This window comes from Gavia stellata, chromosome 6, assembly GCF_030936135.1.
Source record: "Gavia stellata isolate bGavSte3 chromosome 6, bGavSte3.hap2, whole genome shotgun sequence".
Classification (NCBI taxonomy): Eukaryota; Metazoa; Chordata; class Aves; order Gaviiformes; family Gaviidae; genus Gavia; species Gavia stellata.
In genome coordinates, this window is record NC_082599.1 from 54105247 (window position 1) to 54128871 (window position 23625).

The 23625-nt window shown below is 42.1% G+C and overlaps 1 protein-coding gene across 1 annotated transcript in view; it reads right to left on the minus strand.

Annotated features, from left to right (window-relative positions):
• The window catches only part of BMPER (BMP binding endothelial regulator), a 145368-nt gene that overhangs the window by 116028 nt on the left and 5715 nt on the right, over positions 1 to 23625 (minus strand). The window contains exon 3 of the mRNA XM_059818979.1: positions 5149 to 5248. Within this exon, the coding sequence (XP_059674962.1) occupies positions 5149 to 5248 (100 nt within the window). The remainder of the gene's footprint in view (positions 1 to 5148; positions 5249 to 23625) is intronic.

The window sequence follows — 23625 nt, forward strand, 5'->3', positions numbered from 1 at the left end:
AAGAGTTAAGTCAAAGGAAAGATGGAGAGAGCAAGACCTTTTCTTAGGCGTAACCAGAAATGATCAAAGCTGGCACCACGATGATACTGGCTGATGCTGTCCTTACCAGCTATATGCCACTGCTTCAAAATCCCTGCCTTTACTTGAAAGACAAAGCTAGAAACTGCATCAACATTGAGACAAACCTGTACGTGAAGCCTCAAGAAACAGGTCTTCTGGTTCAGAGCTGGAGCACATTACCAAGAGAGACAGTGAGAAAGGCCAAGAGAAAAGTTAAGACGTGATTATGTCCCCATATCATCTCTTTCCATAACCAGGCTCTGACAGATACCAGGACTAGGTTATTCAGATAAGGTGAAAAAAAATTCAGTAGGAAAATATATAATTATCTTCCCAGCCCATCCCACTCCATCCATGTATTAGGTTGCACCCTTGTGTCTGAAAGCTTGCCTTAGAGGATGCAAGGATAGGCTGCAAGTTAGAGTGCCCCATCGGGGCCCCACACAAAGGCCCCCCCCCGGTCAGTCTTACAGCAGGGCACCAAAATGCTATCGGGTATCTCAGCTAGGGGTGTCCACAGGCAAATAAAGTGCCAAATGTATGTATGGCTCCTGCAAGGCATTAGTAGAGTAGCCAGAACACTGATAAACTCATAACCTCCCTCTAACTTCCTTTGCAAGTCAGCCCTAATAGTTGAAATTGGCTCCAATCCTCAACTATAATATTTGATATCGTTTCCAAGAAATGCACAATTAACTACGATAGCTTTGGATATTCAATATTCAGGGGAACTAGCGCTGCTGTTGCCTGGGCTGTGATTCCATTCTGTGGTAGACTCCAGATCAATGGAGCACAGCATGGGAATCTCTAATATCATTAATTTTTTGAGAAACCACAACAAAAAACCCCACAGTAAGCCTCAAAAGTTAACAGGGGCAGAAAAAGCAAAATTGCACATGGGAAGTGAAAGAAACTTCGGAACAACAAATCGTATCTGTTGTAACAAATACCCACCAATTTTGTCTTTGCACACCCATGGAAGATTCAAATTCTTAAGATAAAAGAGTAGAATATGGTACACAATTTTAGAAATGCAAACTTTATGCAGCCCTGAGCCGGTAATACCACTTCTTCAGAGAGCAAATAACTTATTATTAGAGATGTAGAGAGCTCTACATCCAAGTGACAGGTCTCCATTCAACTAAATAAGAAAATGCTGCCAAATCTATTTCTATAATCTCAATGATCTCATATGTTTTCATTAAACATATTGAATAAAATGAGAGATGAAAAGTGGCCTATTTATCCTATGCTAAAGTAGTAAGAGGGCTTAATTTTTTAATATTTTCAAAATTAACAGTATGCTAGAGGTATATAGTATGTTTTATAAACTACAGTAAGTATCCGTCAGAAGAGTAATCTCACTGAAAGTTTTCACTATTATACTTAGTTGTTTGCATACTCCTTGCAGCAGGGAACCACAACCATGGGCCTACATTTCTCTGTTCCAGACTTTGCATAAACACATAGCAAAAAAGAGCCTTGCCCCACCAACTTTACTGTCCAAGGTCCTATGAGCCTGAAGTCAAGAATAGTGTTAAAACACATCGCTAGTCTCGAGGATTAAAATCTTAAGTAAAGCCAAATCTCTTAATATGTTAGGGATAATATGTTGTTTCCGCCACAATGAATTTTCTGATTGCAAAAGTTATACTTTCTACTGTTTCTTACTTTTTGTTTATTAAGAAAAAGGAAAAAAGTGCTAGAAATTATCTGAGTAGCATACAAATATCCAAACAGAAGCGAGGGAGTTATGTTCAGCACACAACCATTTGCAGGAAAAATTCGCTACCAACAATCCAGTTTCTCCTGTATGCAAAGCTCTGAACGTGGGACTTCAGCTGTATGCACCGTTGCAGGCATGTAGTATTGCATCATTTCAGACTACTTCTTTGCTGCCAGAGGTACTGGGCCTACAGACCCAGTCCTCATGCACTTCTCATAATAAAATAAAATATCCTAGCAGCAATGTCACAAAGGAGTCGTGAGCAGTGGTTTCCTTCCTACACAGCCAATTCTGGAAATATACCCTTTGGTCTTGATGTTATCCTCCTGACATTGTACTCAAGTGACAGCAGCCATTCATTCATTCATTTAGGTAGGAAGACGTGAAGCTATCAAAGAGAGCTGTCAATAGCCTGTAAGGCATAATTAAGCTTTTCTAGGCTTTGGGAATGAATCCAAGAAAAAAGCCATCAGGTTCTGATGTCTTTTCTTCATAACATTTTGTTCAGGTTTAGATGAAATGCAACCAATTAAAAAAAAAAAAATAAAAATCCCTGTTTCCCTTTTCCTGCTTGCATTCCCTGTGGGCACTCTGGCAGCTTGACAAAATAGTGACTGAGAATAAGTGCTGCAGGGCCAAGTCCTGGCTGCAGCTGAGCTCTGCACGGAGAGTGCCGGGGAGCTGCTGGGACACCAAAGGGAGTAGCTGAAGTGCTACGCATCCATCCTGATGTTTGCACCCTTGATTCCCCAAATACTCCCCACAGGACATTCATTTTGGGCTTTGCACAGAACAGCGCAAGAGCCTCAGCAGCCTTCAGAGCAGCAAGAGAACAAGCAGCTTCCCTGGGGGTAGAGGTGGCTCCATTAGCCTCTTCCCTTGGCACCAGAACAACCTGGTGACAACCTGTGGTGTCGGGACTGCTGTAGTTATACAGGTGCATATTTAGCTTTACTTTTCAGAAAGAGCAGAAAAACTTATGCAGAAATTTCACATTTACTTTGAAAATCAAGCCCTTGAGAGCCTTTTTTTTTTTTTTTTTTTTAATTCTGAAATGTAAAGCTGCTTTTGCATCTTAAGTACATAGGAACTACCATCTTGGAACAGACCAAACGTCCTTCTAGCCAAAAGTCAGTTTCCCCTTTAGAGAGCTATTGAGGGTTGAGCTGATCCTGGTACAGAAGTGTCTTTTATAACACTGAGAAACAGTTGTTAATAGGTAATTGTCAACTCAAGAGCGCAGAATGGTATTTGTACAGTTAGGACTGTTTTGTCCTGTGTGCACCCATTTATTCTCATCCACATTAACTTCCTTTGCCATTTTGTCATCAGTTATTCAACATCCCCAGAACCTTCTGCAACTGCTTGCAGGCAGCCCTCCTCCTTTACTACAGTAAAGAGGTCAGGTCATCAGAAGCAAACTGTGTTTCCCTCTTCACCCCTTTTCTAGATCACTTTTGAGAATGTTGACAAGTTGAGATCTTCTGGTAACCTTTCTCCGTGACAAAGTAACCATTCATTATCACCACCTGTTAGTTATTCATTGATGAGTTTCTCTACAAACTGGTTAGTTTCTCTAGTAGTTTTTGGTGAGAGATCTTGTTGGATGCCTATTAGGAATCCAGGAAGACAACATCAGTTGGATCTCTCTGTCCATATGCTTATGATGTATTAAAATGACTAGCATTTTTGTAAGACTTCCCCCTTATATTGCAATTATCCACGTGCCTCCTAATTCTATTTTTTAACAGTTTCTATTAATTTTCCTGTTAGAGATGTCAGGCATACCAATCTGCAGATGCCAGGCTCAAGCCTATTAACAATGTTCTATAGGAACACACACCAATTCAGGATAAACAGAATATCTTACAAGGAGTCTGAATTAAAGTTTCCATCTAATGATAATAGCCCGTACACACTAATGTCTGTATCCTCAACTTTGAAACATTAATCTTCTTCAGTGTAGAATCATTTTGTATGCGTATGTGCACATATGCATATCTATGTATATAAAATTTTCATGCAATTGACCAAGCATGCATCCCTTTATCGAAACGGAGAATCAACCTCCAGCCTAATTAAACCAATGTTTAGGAATCTTTTGCTGTAAAGCTGACGCTGAACGCAATTTGACAAAAGAAATAAATTACATTTAATTTATGTAAAACTTGTAACTACAAATTCTTATTGTTTCAGTAGTGCTTTAACTTTTTTTCCTATTCCATTTCCCTGTCTTTTAAGTGTCAGACTTTTAAACAAATCCTCGAATTGGGGCTTGCCAAACCCATTCCAAAGTCACACCCAGAAGCAAATCATAAGCACAGCAGCTAACGAACCTCTGCAACCATCCAGGAAAAACACATATCCATTATGTCCCTTCCGTCTGAATTTCAGTGTAATCCGTTTTCCTGCATTTGTATTTCCTCTGGGAAGGCAATAAACGCTTGTGTTTCCCAACAATTTAACCTATGCTATCTCCCTCCTGAAGCCACTCTATCACCACTGGGGAATTAAACAACAGAGAAAAAATAAAGAAAATTAAAGCTATCTGAATCCAACATTCTCTGTCATTGACTGTGTTGACAGTCCCTCAGCAAAATTAGTGTTTTGGAGCATAATACTTACTGCATCGATATAAAAAAAGACCAGTTTTCAACTGCATTTTTCATGTGGATAAGCATGATAGTTACATTCCATGCACGCTTCACAATTAATTTATTAATTTTTTATGTTTGATAATTAGCTCATTCTAAAGAGCTTGGAAGATACACTGTTGGTCAATAAATAAATGTACAATGTTCAGATTATTGCCCATTTTGGCTTTAATAAAAATGTCCACAATATTATTATTTGAATCAGGAAATATTTAGTAAAATTAATAGAATTTGATTGGTTTCTTTCTAGTATAGGGAGAAATAAAAATAGTCATGGATAATTACTCTGCTCTTTATTACTCAGAAGCATTATTCCTATTCTGTTCAACCACAGAAAAAGTTTAAGGAATTCCTATTGACTGGTGACTACTAGCAGACTGATTTTTGACCTAAAATACTTCTGATAGGTAAAGCTAGAACAGGAGATATCTCTCAAAAGACTGACAACATACCAACGAAGTACAATAAAGATGTATTTCTAAAGGACTATCGTACAAGAACTAATAATTACAGGATGAATATGTGAATTTATGCATCTCCACCAGCTTTGGAAACATATTGATTTTAATTGTGGTTACTGTCCTTTTTGAGCCTCTGGTGACAGCCAAGTCCCATCTGAGAAGCTCCCATCTTTGTCCTATCTCTGACAATGTAAACGTGAACCGATAACATTTTAAAAAGAGGGAAACAACAGGAAGGGAACCGCACCTTTGCAACGCTCACAGCAAGCTCCTCTCTGCTTAATTACAAGAGCACAGTCCTTGGAGAGCATCGGACACTTCTCTCTCTTGCATGTCACTTCCTTATTCTGAAAAAAAAAAAATAAAATACAAAAGCTATTGCAAGCAAACCAAATCCACGGCTCAGTTCTTGCAACTGAGAAAAATAAAACGTGAGGCTAGCAATTTGCTCTTTCATTTCAGGAGAAGTCCTTGTGAGTCAAAACGCCTTTCTCCCCTTGAAGGAATGCAGTAGAAGACAGTCTCTGAATTATCCAGGAACTCAAGTAAATGGTGTTTAAACTCCACTTAGACAGTAATTCATAACCGCTACCCGTCATAGTACAGAAAACGTGCCCCACTGAAGAAATCCACTTTACTTAAATGAACAGCTAGCTACATGATAAACTTGGTAAAATATCCTCGGGGTCTTGAGGTGCTGCCCCATGAACTGCACAGCTCAGAAATCATTTCTCACAGTGACAAAAGAAGAGACGGCTGAGGAAGAGGTGGCAACCTCAGAGAAAACAAAACTCTCTGCCACTGCTGAAAGTCATTTTTAGCTGGTGATATTACCTAGCTACCCAGAGGGTCTTCAAAAGAGCCTACTATATACTATACTAGAAAAGAGACTACTGCAATTCATCTTTCTCCCCAAAATGCTGAAAATCGATGAAACAACACAAGCAGGCGGAATCACTGTACATTATAGTGTCGTATTCCTATGACTAAAAGGCAGCGATGGCCAAGACCAAAGAGCATGTTGACCGCATTAAAGAATGTCAATAGAGGATGTGCAACAGCGGGTAGGAGAAATACTCCATTTATTGCCTGGCGTGCCCCTGTGGTGTCAATCCTTCTGGTTATCCCTGCCTTTAAGTGAGGGCAGAAAACAAATACTTTGGGGGTTTCTTTCAGTAAAATTTTGCTACTTGAAATTCCTGACTGAAAGTAGCCCTCTGAAGTGACCTCCACCTATAATTAGTAGCTCGGTTCATTAAGTGACACAGGTGGCCATTTACTAGATGCAAGCACCCACCTCACCCAATCTTATGACTTAATTAGAGACCAAAAAATCAAAGGGCTAGAAAAATGTAAATCATAAAACTAAAGGAAAAGAAACTCTGCTTTCCAGTCTTTTTCTTTTGCTCCCTGTGGCCCTTATTCAAGGTGCCTGTGAAGGATAACACGCAGCTTTTATTACACTCCAGCTCTTTGTCTAAAATCAGAGGTTTATTTTCTTCAAAGTCACTCCCTGATCTGATGGGAGCTATAAAGGCACTTCAATCTTATCAGTGTTTAAATGAGGACTCACTCTCGCCAAGCCTGTGTGAAATCAGCAAATGAGAATCAGGCCCTAAAGCGCAGCTGCAGCGACACAGACGACTACTGTAAAAAGCCAGGTCACCGCTACGTGCCGGCTGCTCTGCATCGCTCCAGCATTGCAGAGCAACCATAAATGCAATTTAACTGGTGAATTTATGTCAGGTCTGTAGCTCTGGACTGGCACAAAGCAGCCACAGCACAGCAGTGCAACCGGCTCAACAACTTCTTTTTAGAGCGATGGGTGAAATCTTGATTCCCTTTATGTGAACATACCGTCCCCTGGCTTTGCCTCCATAAAGCCTTTTGAAGGTCAGTAGAATCAAGTTTACGAAATTGACTACACACAGTCCGTATTTTAAAGGGTTCTGCTGAGATCCGGTTCTCTTTAATAAGAGTTTACTCAAGGAAAGATTTAATAAGCCTAGGAGCCCCGTTACCTTTATCTGTGGGAAAATCTTCTGCATAGTGAAAGCAGGTTTGAAGGAAGGGCAAAATCCAGTTTAAAGTATGTTCCTTTGGAGAACATGATTTACCCAGCTGCAGCACGCATTGTGGAGACGCAAGATGCATGGTGCCCTTCTGGGCCAACCTAGCTGGGTAGGACCCGCATCAGGCAGTCCTCTTCAGACCCATCAGACTCCCTCTTCAAAGGGAGAAATCATTATTGGGGATGGCAGGGAGAGGGACAAGAAGTGGGACATGACTCTGTATTTCTTTTTGTTCCCTGATTCCCAGGAGACTCCTGGGGCAAACGCCTCATGCAGCCCAGCACGACAGCTTCTTGCCCTCTCCCCTGAACACACCAGCTGCCTCCCTCTGCCCTCAGGTACATCCTGACGTGGTTGCTTCTTGCTGGCGATAGGAAACGTTCCTAAGGATGACCCCGACACACATATTTCAAACAGGAGCTACTTGCTAGCTACCTTTCCTAACTAGAAGTCTCCTGTTTAGCCCAGATCACTTCCATCGGAAATCTTCTCTGCCAATCACAAGTTTGGTACCATTGAGCCAACCCGGGGGGTGTGCAGCTGAATTTGGATCTTACTCTTCTTCCCTTATCACCAGCAATGCTGGTGGCTCAACCCCAAACACAAGACCTGCATTACAGGTAAGGATGGAAGTTACTGAAAAGAGAAAGCAAAACCGAACCGGGCTGTACTGCCTAGTGACTGGGAGGGTTCCTGGGAGGGAAGATGATTTTGGAGTTCATGTCCCAGTGCCAAAGGCTGTTTTACATTAAGCAGCTGTTCCAAGTAAAGTATATTCATGGCCCACGGTGCAGCAACGGGAACTGAAGGGTCCTCCCTCCTTGGAGGGTGTCTCAAGCAGTAGGCTGCAGATTCATATTTCCTTTCTTTAGCCCCGTAGACCTTGAGCTACTTGCTGCTCAGTGGCCCAGCTTCAGCAGAAGAGGGGCTTGACTCCTCTTGCTCCCAAAAGCCACCAGTCCTGACAGCAAGGATGCTTGTGGGGAAAGCAGGAGGCAAATCTTTGAATTGCCTCTGGAGGCAGAGGGCAGCGAACCTGGATCGATGTCTCAGAGGTGAGTTGCTACAGCATGGTGCTAAAAGGTGAGCAGGAGCTGCCACACTCATCCCCCCACCCCTTTTTTTTTTTTTTCCTTTTTTTTTACTTTTTTCCCTTTTTCCTTTTTCCTTTTTTTTTTTGCCTTTTTTCCCCTTTTTTCCTTTTTTCCCTTTTTTCCCCTTTTTTCCCCTTTTTTTCCCCTTTTTTCCCCTTTTTTCCCCTTTTTTGGTCTTTTTTTCCTTTTTTTTTTTCCCCTTTTTTTTTCTTTTTTCCTTTTTTAAAGAAAAGAGCAAGATCAGCTCTACCCCTTGGAGGAGAAGCTGCAGCCTCCTGCCTGCAGAGATAGGTCTGCGTATCCCAGACAAAGAGAGCCAACCTTTGCCACCACCAGAAGGGTGGCTAAGCCCTAAGCAAGGTAGGATTTGCAAAGCTGCTATTCCTCCTCTCAAGCTGGTATTATAGGCGAGCCCCACACAGCTCTGAAACCGGTTGTTTCAGATGCCACCCCGGGATGCCTAACTCCCTGCCATCGGAGCTGGGCTGCTTTTCCAGGGTGCGAGGTACAGCACCGCTCAGGGCTGCAGCTCCCACGGCTCCTTTTGGGGCTTTTTGCTGAACAAACATACAGTAGAGCCACAAATGCAACATACTGCCTCGCTGTAGTCTTCAGAGCAAAACCCCTCTTGTAGTACACAGAGATGAGCGTCGCTCCGGGGAAGCGCAGCCGAGTGCCTCTTGCTTCTTCTAGGACTGGATTTAACCCTGACATGCTTTCCAAAAATTCTGTTGTTTTATCTCAGCGCTGCATCTTGGGGAAAACTAGGCCAGCAGATGTGGAGGAAAGGGTTAATGTAGCATGCAGATCAATCATAGGACAGCAGCAGATAAAACAGGGCTGGTAAATCATTGTTTAGTCTATTGCAGTCAGGCATTATCCAGTGCAGATCTCCTAGGCCCACTGGGTGTAAAAATACAAAGATAAAACAAAGAGCAATTGTCACCAGGAGGGTTTTGGGTTTTTTTTTCCTTCACCCTGTCATCTTAATGTGTACAGTCCATCTGCTTGTTTTGATTTTGCTGCCTCCTTCTCTCCCAAATACGTCCCCTCCTACCCCCAGTAATCATACCATTTCATTACTCCTCCCGACCATGCATTTAAAAGGTTGCTAAGTAGCTGCATGCAGGAGAGCTGTATTACCAAACCTCCATCTGTGTTGTCAACAGCATCTCTGGAGTTGTTGAAAGCTCTCAGATACTTTGATTTTTGCTGTTCTTAAGAGAAAACTTCTTAGACAGCAACATTCAGAAGCCGACAGTTACAGGAGGGTAGGGGATTTTTTTTCCTTTTGTTTAAAGGACATGCACTCTGGCACCGAGAAGTGCAGAAGAGACACATGGCTCATAAATACATAAACCGTTTGCTAAATCAGAAACCTGGGAGTCAGTCAAAATCCATAATAGGATCCCAAGATTCATAATAAATAACTTTTAATTATAGTCCTGCACAATAGTTATTTTAAACAGATGGTTTATAGATTCACATCTGGGATTTTTTTTTTTTTTTTAATTTAGCGCTCAGGCACACACAGAGAAAGGGAGAGAACCTCAGCTAAGGTTTTTATTAGTGTTGGAAAAATACCTATTTTTTCAAGAGGTCAGGCTGATCCAGAACAATGCTGTCCCAGCTGACGCAACTCCCCAGTCAGCACTCGGCTCGGTGAAGGGTTCGCACTGGAGTCCCAGACTGCCTCGGAAAAGAAAATTTAGGGAAGTGCCGGAGGATCACCCCAGACTCCACTCCTGCACTCACCGAGCCCAACTGCTGGAGAACTCGCTTTTTAATGTGTTTGGGGAAGATCAGAAAGTTTTGTTGGCTGCCCACGTTTCTCCCCTCTCCCATGCTTTGCCAGTAGGAACCAAAGGTCTCTTCTTTAACTCAGCAAGCAGAGGTGATGTTAAATTCCCATACAGGAGAGATAAGACTAACCAGAACTAATACCAATGTTACCTTTACTACAACCATCTCTAAATGCAATTTGTTCACCTTCCACATACACCTCATATTTTTATCTTCCATCAAAGAACTCTGCACAAAATAGCCCACTCTGGTGACAAAATATATCAAACTAACGGCCTTAAACTCATGTGGTACAGTTAAATAAAATGCCAACATGAAAAGAAAAAGAAAAAAAAAACACTAAAAAGAAATCTGAATATTTGGCAGAGGTCTTGGAGAGGACGCATGCCAAACCACAGCTTGGAAGCTGCAGCCAACTTTCTACAGGGTTCCCCACTGGGCTCCTGCCGGCTCACAGCAGCCACCCGGAGGATGGCTCTTTGCAACCTGGATTTGGCTTGGAAGAGGAAAAATAAAAAATAAAAACTCAGGAGTCCGCTTCGTTTCTTCAGGGCTGTTCCAAGGAGCACCTCCATCAGCACTACCCTGAGCCCACTGTTGTGCTGTCACAGCTGGCTGCTGAAGACCTGGCAGATGTGGGTTCTCAGGGGGCTAGATTCCCACTGTGAGAGCCTGGGTTTTTCTTTTTTCTTTTTATGTATTGAAAATGCTTTTAGGAGGCTCGCACTGCATTTCTGATATCCTCAGGTTATTAATTATTTATATTGAATAGGAAAAATGTTGCTTAAACTTTCATTTAACCAAAAAAGGCTATGGAGAGAAAAATAATAAAAGGAACAGGGACAGATGAGGTAGAAATACGAACTACCGTTAATGGCTAACCCTAAAAACATTCATTTTTTACCGTTATCCATTGCACTCCAACTAGTAACTCTGATAAGAGTCCTCACTAAGTAGTTCAGTGTCATTAAATTTCTGCCAGGAGAAGCCTGTGGGATAATCCACCAAAACAACAATTTTCAAACAATGGCAAACGTTGCCCCCGGGGAATTTGGGATGCAGCTTTCAACCGTGCACGTATGACCTTAGGAAAAGAAAAAGCCATTTAAAATTAATGAAGCAAGTGCACTCGAGCCACTTAGGCAACATCTCTACCGCAAGGCGTAGGGCAGGCTCGAATGCAAGTCAGAGCACGCTGCGTGCCATGACCCGCACGTTCTCGGGCTGTGCTGCTGGCTCTCTGCCTGATATTGCACGTGGCCGGAGCATCCCCTCACGCGTGCATGGAGCCACGCGCAGGCCACAGGAGCTAAGGTTTGGGCCAGCGCTGGCCACAGGCTCTATCCCTCAAGCAAAGCTTGGGAGCACCAGGCTCCCAAGCGTGTGCCTGCACCTATGCTTACGTGCAGACATCCCTGATGTTGGGCCAACTTGAACTCAAGAACAGGCTCAGACACGCATGTAACTCATGGTCTAGACAAATCCTAAGGCGCTTTCTGAAAATAGTACCCTTGCTCCTTTGGCACTCCCACCTGGAACTCACCATCTCGGGTCCGATTTACAAACTTCCCTTTAATTGGTGGAGTTGATGCAAGCAAGCAATCCCTGCTAATACTTTGGGACTGCTGTCTTCCATGAGCATTTCTCTGCCTGAGCAAGAGCTGCACAATTTGGCTTTGGGGAGGAGACACCACTCCCCAAGGAGAAGTGTTTGCAGACATTTCGAACAAGCGTTAAGGGAGATGAGAAAAAAGGTCACATTTCCCTTGTTTCCCTCCAATTATGTTTGTTTTTTTCCTTGCAAAAACAAACTTTGTGCATACAATAACAAAAATGGTTTAGCACATTAGGTGTGTTTTTAAATTCAAGGTGGAAAAAAAAAATTTTCCCCATGAAACAATGTGTGTTCTCTGCAAAATGATACAGTTCTCTCTGTTTGCCCACATAAACCTACAAACACCAAGGCATATGCTTCACCCCACAGAGAAAAAAGCCCTATTATTTTGAGTGTGTCTTCAGTTTCAATGGGACAGCTCACAGGAGTGAAGCCAAACATATGCTTCAGTACTTTCAGCGTTAGGTCCTTGCCTGTGGCACAACAGGACCGTGATTTCAGCATGAATTGCATTAGATGCAAATGATGGTAATTCGTCAGGAACAAAATATGCCAATTCAGTCCAGAGAGTCTCTTTTTCGAGCACAGCACACGGTAGCTTCCCATTTATCCCCTCATCCCTGTAATCTCTTCAGCTTATCTGGTCTCTCTGAGGGCGAGCAGGGAGGAGGCTGCAGCTCTCCCTGCGGTGGTGCTCAGCCAGCATCAACCACCCCCTTCATAACTCGAGCTCCCCCCATTCCCTAGGAAAGATGATTAAAACAAAGGCCCTGCTGAAAGAGGACACTGAATTTCACTGCAAACGGGTATTCCCCACTGCTGTGAGGAAGGCATGAGTATGTGCAAGTCATTCAGGACACATCACTCACAACCCCTTATAGACTGAACAGATTTTATTTTTTTTCCGCCGTGTTTAATGGTGTTCACCAGCATGAGGAAAGTGACCTCGGTGGCCTGCTGCAATCCTGACACTCCCTGACTGCAGCCTGCTGCACTACTACGTGGTGAAAAGAAAGCGCTTTCTTCCTCTTACATTTGTTTGTGTTAATGCAGCCACTGAGGCTGCAGTCGGGAACAGGGTCCCATCACATCAGACATCCCATAAGCACATCATAGGACTACATCCCTGCTCCAGTGAGCTTATTGACAAAGACACAGCCAGACAAAATGACCATAACTGCAGATTAAGTCAGCGAGAAAGCCAGAGCCAGACCGCTTAGCGCTCCATCTCCCTGCCTCCACCTCAACCTCCAAGTGCCACTTGGGATGAGAGCTCTTCAGCTGTGAAGCTAAAGGCAAAACTCTTTACCTGTCTGCAGAATAGCATGATGGTCTTCTAGGAATAAGAGACACAGTCTTCATAGGTTCCCAGCACTTCGTACTGTAGTCTGAAAAACTACCGATAGTAATCCAGGAGCCAGGTTTCAGGGAAGGGGTATGCACTGGGGTTCTTGTGGGAGACCACATCTTTGCATTTCACAAGATGCATGTATTTAAAATTCACGGCTTTTTCCGTGAATTTTACATGTGTTTTTAAACAAACAAAACCGAAATTGATGGTTTTTCTACTTTGTCAATAAAGAATTCATATTATCAGTCATCTAAATCTGATGCCAATACCTAAGAAAACAGTAGTCACAGGCAATACCTGTCGATTCAAAGCTCATGATGCAAACCTGTACCCATGCTGCTGGAAAAGGTTACAGCTCACTGACCCAACCCTATGAGTTTACGATCTACCCCTTGCTGGATATTCCCAGTCACTCAGATCAGCCAGCAAAACTTTTGGGATGATCGCTGCCCAACTCATTTTGAGCAAAGTGAGTGATCTCGAAAGCATGGTCCAACCTAGTCTCATTTACCCTGACTGAAGCCGATGAGGCAGAATTCATTCTCCCAGGGAAGGGACAGGCAGCTGAGGGCCATAAAATCTTCCACTACCTTAGCTTGATCCAGAGGCCACCCGCACACAGCTGGAGTCAGCAGATGTGGAACAGCATCACTGCCCTGGGTGTATTAGCTCCTGGAGCGCACTGTTCTGCTGACCCCCCTTTAAGTGCCATAGGATGGCTTGGAGAAGGAGTTTGCTCATATCATCCCTGAGCCAAATTGGTCTGAAAACACACTAAGTAAATTCTAGCCGAAAAAATTGTTGAAGATAGCACTGATGAATTATCAAGCTGATTTCATAGAAGGTAAAGAAGATTTTGCCAAAGGTTTAAAATAAATTATTAAATCATTTGAATTCAACAAACTTTAGATCAAGCCACAGTGTCATGTTCTGTCCCATCTCAAAAATTAACTCAGTCCCATCAAAAGAGTGTCCTAACGATACTCTACTTTTGTTTCTTAACTACTGCCATCCTGGCCCTATAGACTGTCTTCAGCTTATTTTCCAGCAGACATTGCCAATGAGAGAAAAACAAAACCATGAATACAATAAAAAGAAGTACATCAAAATCTGAGTCCATCAGTTCAGAATTCCTATTTTTGGATAACTATATCTTCTATTACAGACTGAATACTGACCAATAGTAATTTTTCTTCTATGGATGTGAATTAAAACTTCATTTGATGTTTATTTAAAAGAAATGCATTGACTGTTTTTTTATAAATAACATTTCATCACATTTTGATGGGCTGAAGCTACAAATATATTATCCTAACAATAGTTACCTGTCAGCGCATCTTTATTGCCTTCTCTGTCTGAAGTCTGCTTACTCAACCCTTACACTGGAGATTTAGGCAGTGGCAAATGCTCCAGTTTGGGGCTTGAGCCTGTTCTAAAAACTTTGAACAAAGCAGCCCTTGAGGCCATGTACTGCTTAAAGAGTTTAAAAAGCCCAATGGGCCTCCTAACTTACTCTGCAACAAGTCATATCCCATGAAGAAACTCACTTCTGTACAACACAAAAACAGGGCTAGATTAAAGAAAAGGGAAGAAAAAAAAGCAAGGTCCCCTGCTGCTCTGTCTGGCCAGAATCATGTCTTTTACTGCCCATATCCTCTAAAGAAACGATGCTCTCATGATATATTACCCTAATACATCACCAAGTGACAGTTTTCTCATGATACTGTATCCTCAAAGATGTGATGCATGCCAGAAGCAGCAACAGGAGATCTCGGCTGGGGGAGGGAAGGGGGTTTTATTTTCTTCCAAATTTTTAATCTACAAGTTGTTTCTTAAATGTTATTTTGTCAGGAAAATCCCCGTCAATCCCATCTTCATAATCCAGAGGAGTAGAAGTTTTACAGTAGTAGCACAGCTTTTAAACTGGAAAGCACCAAAAAAAAAACCCAACCCTCTTCATTTAATTGAAGCAAGTTTTGAAATAGGACCAAAATGCTTGAGGAACAACAACCAAATAAAAATAGTAGCCCAAAAGAAAGCAACAAGAGTCTGTTTTCTATTATAAAATTATTTAGGCAAGAGGCCTCCAGACACTGCTGTTTTAATGAACTTGCAAGTAAACTGAGCGCTGACCCTGCATTTGTTTTCTTACATGATCTTGCCTGTGCTACACAGTGGTATTAGAAAAAAAGAGGAGGTCATTCACGGTGGTCTGCAGGGAGAAGGGGCAGCCCCCAGCTTGCCAGTCTGTATAGAGAAGAGTGGGAAAAGACAAGGACCAAGAGCATTTCAGCCAGGACTCCTCGAAGGGGGCAAGAGCTTTCGGGGTCTTTTAATGCTGCCTTCAACTCACAAGGGCTTACTCCTTTTTTTTTGCTGCAACTCCTCGCACTAGTAAGGAGGGGCAGCTGGAAATCCTAACTGATGGACAGCTCGTGGCAGCAGTCATCCTCAAGCGGGCTTCATCCAGTTGGTACCAGCAAGAGAAGGCTCAAGGCCACGGGAGAATTTAGTCAGAAAAACTTAGGCCACAACGATGTTTTATTTGACACATCTCATTTCCATGTGTTTCTGCTTCATATCGACTCAAACTTCTGAGGGATGCAAAGCTTCCATCAGATGCAAAGAAGGATGGTGGAATAAGCTTTCCTTTGTTGTGATCGACCACACTGACAATTTAAGTTTAGATTTTGACTTTCAAAACCTCAGCCAACGCTGTAGCTACTAGGAGAAAAAGCGTATTTTGACTTGTGAACTAAGCAAAAGCGATGCAGAAGTCATTGAGAGGAAACTAAAAGCCAAAGTTGTCAAAGTCACTTTCACAGTCCTTGAGCTGACTTTGACCATGTTTTGCGGCCTGGCCCTCGCTGCTTTTGGGCGAGATGTAGCAGCCCTCGTTCACAGCAGCGATCACTTATCCACGTGACAGTGCCATTGCAGTCAATGAAACCACCCACACGAGTTCAGAGGTTTGAGCCGAGCTCTTCAGCGCAGACACATGCACAATGCCCTATGTACTGGGTAGACCCAGTTAATTAAACAGTTATTTTTAAATGTTGCTCTGGAAAGAGGTTTTCTCTCCAAAATAAGAAACTAATATTGCACAACCACTTTCTGCTTGAAAAATCCAGTGGTTAAAAGATGTTTTTGCATAATCGCAGCCCTGCAGGGACAGTTCTCACTTCTGAAAAGCAAATTCCCTTCTTTCTGTTTTGCACATGTGCAAGCAAACAGATTCTGGTATGTCCAAAGCTTGTGAATCTCAACTATAATAATACATTGAATAGAAGCCATACAAGCAGATTTTGCCTCAGCCTGTGTTCCCTTCACTCCTTCCTTTCCCCTGCCCCACTTGCACTGCTGGAAGTAAAAATAATACTTGTTTCTGACAAGTAAATGGAGCTGACATTAGAGTGAAACTGTAAGGTGAATGGGGTATGTGCAAGCCATTTGTCATCTTGACAAAGTGATTTTCAGTCACCAGTGGGACACTTTAAAGACATCTGAACGGTTGGCCTTGACCACCAGCATTTCTTACGGCTTATAAAGGGACCCACGGGACCCAGAACACAACCTGCTTTTGGAAGTGACTCCTGCAGTGGTACCTCTTGATAGATGTAAAGGCAGTGTGATATATCAGGTGCCATTAAGATCTTTGCTAGCAGGTTATATTTACGTAAGTACGGAGCACAGATAGCATCTTGTTAACCCAATTAATGAGACTCAAATGTCAGGAAAGGGATTATGCCTGGCTGGAAGTCCGCACCGCTCACGAGGCAGCCAGAGATGATTTCATTGTGTGGGACAGCACTGTTCTCTTTGAAAAGCAAGAACGCAGGCAGCAACGCTACTACCCGGGCAGCTGGGGGAAACCACAGGGGTGTCAGAAAGGTGGTCTGAAATCCAAAGGTTTCACACCTTTAGCATAAGGAGGGCTCTTTATGGTGAGGGACTCAAGTGCCGTGTAAAAATGGGAACCAAAGAAAACTAAAAAGTATCTACCTGAGGTCTTAGAAACTTAATTTTTTACTAACTTGTACCTTCCCCTGCAATAAGAGAAGGCTCTCATTGCCAAGTCACAGCCCGATCTGGGTTGGAAGAGGAACAATGTTTCATCCAGCCTGTCCGCACTGCTGCGTTTTGCATGGGCAATTGAAATGCACTTCTCTAGCCTAGAGAAGAACAGGAAATTTCCTGACCAAGATGAGATCACTAATTTCTGCATCAATGACTCTTGATGTACTTTACAATAAACTGCTTTTCTCCCACAGCCTCCAACTACTAAGCTGTATGACGTAAGAAGAGATGCTCCTGTCACCCAGGTCAGAGCAGTGAACCCTGAAGGGCACAGAATGAGGTACTTGGCCCCAAAACAGAGAGTGGGGGTTAGGGTACAGCTTCGTACTCAGCAACTGCTGTCAGCTTTCTGCTCGGCATGTTGGCTGTAAGAAATCCCTGTTCCGAGTTGTTTTCTCAATGGAGGAGACAAGACGGTTAGCACGGGCTGCTTGAACCAACATCCCAACCTAAGCACTATCCACTGGGTTAACCTAAATCCTTTGATGGTAACCATACCTTATGGCCACAAGTTGTCCACAAACCCCCAGTAGTAATATTGTCTCCAAAAGATGCTGAAAATCCTTTTAGACCTCTGGCTCCAGAGCCACACATAGCTTTTCTAGAGTCGCTTCACATCCACGTTCTCGCAACTAAAGCTCTGCCTCACCAGTAGTCTTTGTGCTGTCTTGCACGTAAGAGGTAATGCCCAGCAAACAGGCTGGAGCTGCCTACCCATCTCTCCAGATGGATGCCTTCCAACAAACCTCCCTTTTGTTGTAGGCGATTTGCATTCTTTTTCCCTTTTTGGCTCCCACCTTTGTACGTTTCCATATGTGGACTGGTTTAATTATGCCAAGAAACCTGATGACATCGAAGATACTGACTTTATAATAAAATTATTACATATAGTTTTAGGCACCGAATATGTACTCTTCTTGTTACAAGAAGTGCATAAAACCACTCCGATTTCTTACTACCATGGCCTAGAGTTCTAGATATTTTTTAAATTTCCACTACAGATTGATTTTTGGGTCAAATAGTTTTTGCTCGAGGATTGGAAACCTTGCCAAGTTAAATCAGACATGTACAAACATTTTTCCAGAAGCCATACAAATTGCACACTACTTCTATTTCCTCTGTGTTTTCATGTTAAACAAGCTCTGGTTCGGTATCAGTGCACTATGCTGCATCCTAAATGTCCACATTAGCAAGTTTCTCCAGAAACACTTCATGTGTTTAGACCATAGACAAACTATGCCTCAAGCATACTTCTGTTAAAAAAGTTCCTTACACTACCACACCATTAACATTTCAGTATATAACATTTCAGTATATAATGATTTTAATTGTCCAACATTTTTTATCCACTGCTTTTACAAACAACCCATCCACCAACCCTTGGTTTACAAACTAAAAAGCTTGTGTGCTTTGCATTCTGCCTGCCAACACAATTTTATTCATTTATTTTAATCTAAAGCATTTGCTAGATTGAATCACCAATCCACCTAACCAAGTTAACCGTATTTGGGTGGGGGAGTGAAGTGCTAATATGAACATGATCAGCTGCACACTGCCATATACAGAAAAAAATACTCTCTGTCACAAGCAAATGATCAACACTCTCCCTGTAGTTGGGGAGCCAGCTGCTCTTATCAGTATTTTGGGTCCCACAGGCAATCCTTCAGCTAATAGCCTTATCTCAAACCCAGCCACCCTGCCTAGCTCCTTCCTGCCCCAATGATTTCCAAGCGGCACAACCTGGAGATGTTTCATTAACTGGCACAATCGGATCATAACCACTACGCAGCCTGAGAGCAGTTATTTATCAGCTCTTCCCCCTCTCTCCCAAGCCATGCCTCAAATGCACATCACCACCCAGACACAAAAAAGGAGGAGACAACCTCAGGACAGTCAAGGTCTGTTACTCTTCAGCCACTAAGAAATCATAAGACAAACCAGAAAAACAGATGCAAACATATGACTCTGTCTAGCCATCAGAATACACTTTGATGGTTCCAAACTTTTGGGTAGATCCAATTCCCATGGAAGCCACTTAATATAATTGAATATAAAGATATCGGGAACCACTGAAAAACAAAACAAGACGACAAAACCCAAAACACACACCTTTCAGCCTATAAGCTCTCAGAAATCTGATTTTCCTGGCCAGGGTTCTAGGACACATCGCTTTGCATCCCCACCGGGCGAGGAGGAACCTGGAGCTGCTGCTTCCGTACCTCAAGCGAGATCTTTAGTTACAAAAGAGGAGGCGAGCTGCACCATGTACCATGCCGTATGGAGAAAGGGGCAAACAAAGGAGCCTGGGGTTACGCTGAGCACCTTAACAGCCTGGGGCTGAGTAATACCTGGTTCCTGGTTATCAGCATGAAGTAGAAATGGCAATCTTCCACTTCTCAAGTCCGGCACAGCTCTGGACATCGAAGTCAACACAGTGCTCAGCACAGAGAAATATAGAACTGAAATGGAAGCGTCTATGTGGTTGAGGAATTTGCACTAAATATCTGATGAGCAAGAAGTTTCAATGCTGCAGGTTGGGGCTTTTACATACACAAGGCAGCGTCACTACCACAAAACCGACTGCACATACCCTATGTGAACTAGACCTGTTCTAGAGCAAAATGCAGTGTAACCATGTAAGCACAGCTCTAAGGCAGAGTTAAAGAAGACCTGATTCAATCTTCAACATCAAAGCTTTGTGAAAAGGTTTACTTAAAACAGGGACTCAGAAAAACTGGGGCTTCAATTTGTCAGGGAAAAATATCAGATGTTGTGCAATATTTTTCTAAACGACATTTTATCACACGTCCATCCTTTGTGCTCACAAGACCAGCTGCAATGCTATTTACTAGTACTGCCTTTTTGCCGTAGCACTTTACAGCACAAACATATAATGCTTCCCTCTGAAAAAAATCTAAGATACAACACAGAAAATGGAAACTAGAGCCAGGAGATTGATGTATAGAATGGATGAGGAAACAAATAAAGAAGATACAAATCATAGATGATGCGTGAAGACGTTATTTTTTTCAGTGTGGTAGTCCTAGTTTAACAGCCCATTTGGAACAACTATCCAAAGCAAGTGGATTCCAGGCACAGGGTGGGTAAAAAAAGCAGGAAAAAAAAGTCTAATAAATAAATGGGAGAGACAGGGGAAGAAAATATGTGAAATCCAGGTCTCGGAGAGCAAACAAGGTCAGCTCCTGGGGATGACAAGAAGAGATGGGGTCCATGCTGTACTCGGACCCAGAGCTCAGCACTTGATTCAGCTGTCTGCAAAACGGTGCACAGAGCTCAAGCTGACAAATGGTCAGCCTAGGAATTTCTTAGCTGCAGCTTAATACATAAGATGAAGAAGCTAAGAGGCCTCAGAGGAAGTAATTACAGCAGTTATTAGGTACAATATGAGCAAGTACTGATACGATAGTCTTTTTAATAGTAGCATTACAGGTAAAAGCTTTTATACAATATTGTTTTTTCTTCACAATGGCCTTTTATGTGACCATAAGCTCAATATAAAAATGTTGCATTTTCATTTGATTTTCTGGTTGTTGCTTAATATTTTTCTTCCCTCAAAAATTTCTATTAAAACATGATGGGGAAATAAAACCAGATATTTGGTGGGGAAAAAAATATCTATTCTTATATAGCAGCACAAAGCAGAACAGCAGAAGTACTGACACTGTGAACCATTCACTTACAGGACCATAATTCTTAAAAAGACCGTTAACAACTCAATGGAAGAAACTTGAAAGCTAATAAAAACTATATACAGGTAACCGTATGCTTTTAAAATGCCATTTTGATATTGGACCAGCTCTTTAATAATGTTTTTCTTATTGGCAATAAAAAAGCGCCTTAACTTAGACTGATCCATTTTGCACTTATTGTAGACACATTCCAAAGACATTTGCAACTTATATTACATTTTTCCATTTAGTTTATGGCATTTTTGTGCCCTTCATATTTTTCCACACGTTATTTATACATTTTAAATACGTTCTTTTGTATTTGAGTTCTCTGATCCTTTAATTATGCCAAAGAGAATCTCATTTCCATACTTGATGGATTGGATCTTCATCATCATTACAGTGACATATCACCAGCTCTCTTCCAGGAGGGTTTTGCCAAGACCTATAATCAGTTCAGCACTGTGTGCATATGTACGTTTGCTCAATGCAGCTGACTCTATATTAGAAATGTGCAAATAGTGAACTCTTCACTACCCCATGTGGTCTGAGAACAACATGAAATAGCTTCTTCAAGCCTGCAGATTTCCATAAAGGCTTCATCATAAGCTGTCACATATGACTCTGCACCATGTCTCCAAACTAAATGTCACAATAAAGCATAGTGAACTGAAGGCAAACATACCCGCGTAGGGACGTGCCACACTCTGAAGCAGCTCTAGGATGTGAAGCGAAGTGCAGAAAGTGGACCTCAAAAGGTCCACAGATGACACGAACACAACACGCAGCTATACAATCCCTACTCATTAAAATTAGAGAAAATTAGATGAGATGTTGCACATGGTACCACTTGGCCAGGGTGGCCATATCTGTTTATGGGACTAAACTGACTTGAACATCGCCTCAACACTGCTGTTGGAAACTTAGAGTACCAAGCTAGAGTAACCACCTTCTGCCGTAGATAGTTCATATTTCATTCTCAGGCCAAAGCCTTGTCTTACAGGTGTTGCATGAATTAGGAACAAGTACAACTGAACCTGCCTGAATCCTCCCTTCAGGAGAGCCTACCAAAGCAATCACCTCCACAACCGGTAATTAACCAGCTCTGGGGTCTTGATTCAATGCACTTCTCACTTGCAAAACCATCTTCATATATATATACACACACATTGTTCTTTGGTCTCCACGACAAAGCAAATATGAGACACCCAGCTGCACCAGACATGGAGTTATGACTGATTTTTGTTTTCAGGCTTTGTTTTTGGGGTGTAGAGTGTTGGGTTTTTTCATTTAAGAGATGGCATATATATCTGTATCTTTTTTAAATTGGATAAAAACTAATAAAGCTTTCATCATGTTGGAGCATGTTTGTGTTCCAGGAACCCTTCATACACCGATCAAAACAACATTCTCTTTTGCAGTAATATGGGGGTGAAAACTACCAGTACACTACTGTATCATAGGCTTTTTTGTCTTTGTTTGTTATTTTTGTGGGTGAAGAGAAAGCTGATTATATTATATAAGTAATAAAGACCAAGAATATTTAAATTGAAAGAAGATGCTGTCTTGGTAGATTCTGCAGTTGATGTATGTAAACTATTGAAATTAAATTAAATAAAATAGGTATGAAAGAATTGTTTGATGATTTTTTTTTTTTTTAATATGCACTACTCCACTAAAAGTCATCTGGGCCGCATTATACCTTGACGCAACAACAATTGAATCCTGATGTACTAACACACTGCCATCTTCACTGAACATGTGTCAAACACTTGCTCTCAGGCTAGCTACGCGCTTTCAACTTGTGTATTGTGCCACAGAAATCAACTATGCTATAGGTAAAGAACCCCAGCAAATCTAGTAGCTTTCTTGCTTTAGCCTGCAATGAGGAGATGGTATCTGGGGAAGGGGGGGAGCGGGGTGCGCATGTGCAGTGAGGACCAAGGGTAGAGGTTATTTCTTCCATTTTTTGGTTTGCTTGCACTCGGTTTCATTACTCCGTCAGTTCAAGCTAGGTAGAACACTAGGTCTTATAACGATGAATTTAACATAATTTTTTTATGACCGAAGGTCAAATTCTACATTGCACATTTGGATTTAAAAGCGGAAATTTAAACTGCAGAATGATGTTTCATGCTGAATAAAACTTATGCCAAGCAAAGCTCTGATTTCTAGTTTCCTGAGCTCCTGTCTACAAACTTTTCTCAGGTTTCCAACACTTGGTTACACTTTCTGGCTCACATTTATTTCCTTCTGTTCTGGATTTAGGTGATAAAAGGTTGAGACATATGATTACCACTCCTCAGGTGCAGTTGGCAAGCTTGAGGCGCAGGCATGAAGGAAGAGGGGAGGAAAAAGGTGGGGGAAATGGTGCTGGTTTAGATGTGGTTTGTCAAGATCACCACTGGCTTTTATCAGCTGTTTCTTGATACAACTCACTTTGTTCTAAAGTATTTTGGAAAAGTAAAAAAATAATAAGAGACCTTTTCTCCCCACAAAGAACACACCAAAATTAAAACCCTTAATTCTCTTGAAAAAATAAAACAATCTCTTGCAATGTGAAAGCCAGCATTAGCTGAGGTATACTTATCTACTTCCTTGCAGTACCTGGCTTCTCACCTGTCCCTTTCAGCTAGCATTTTTGGACCATTCATTTTAAAACTACATCCACCATTGGCCAATGGACAGGTTATTCTTGGACCTCTGCTTGCTTCTGGCAAGGTGTTCAGGGTCCGCGCAGATGATAAGTGAGCATGAAAGGACATGGCTCTCCACACCATCACTGGCACCACTACCTATCATCATTGTCACCGCTGAGCTCATCTCACCACCAAAAAACTCAGCACTCAGAAGTTTAATTCTAAGTTAATTCTGTGGGGTTTTTACATTCTCATCCTATAATTATGCACAGGTTCTCATTCCACCTATTTCCTATGGACTGCAGCATTTTTATGTCTTTTCCACGTGTATGTTGAAATATATATTTCTTGAAAGCAAATGCTATAATATCAGGTGTGAGCCTA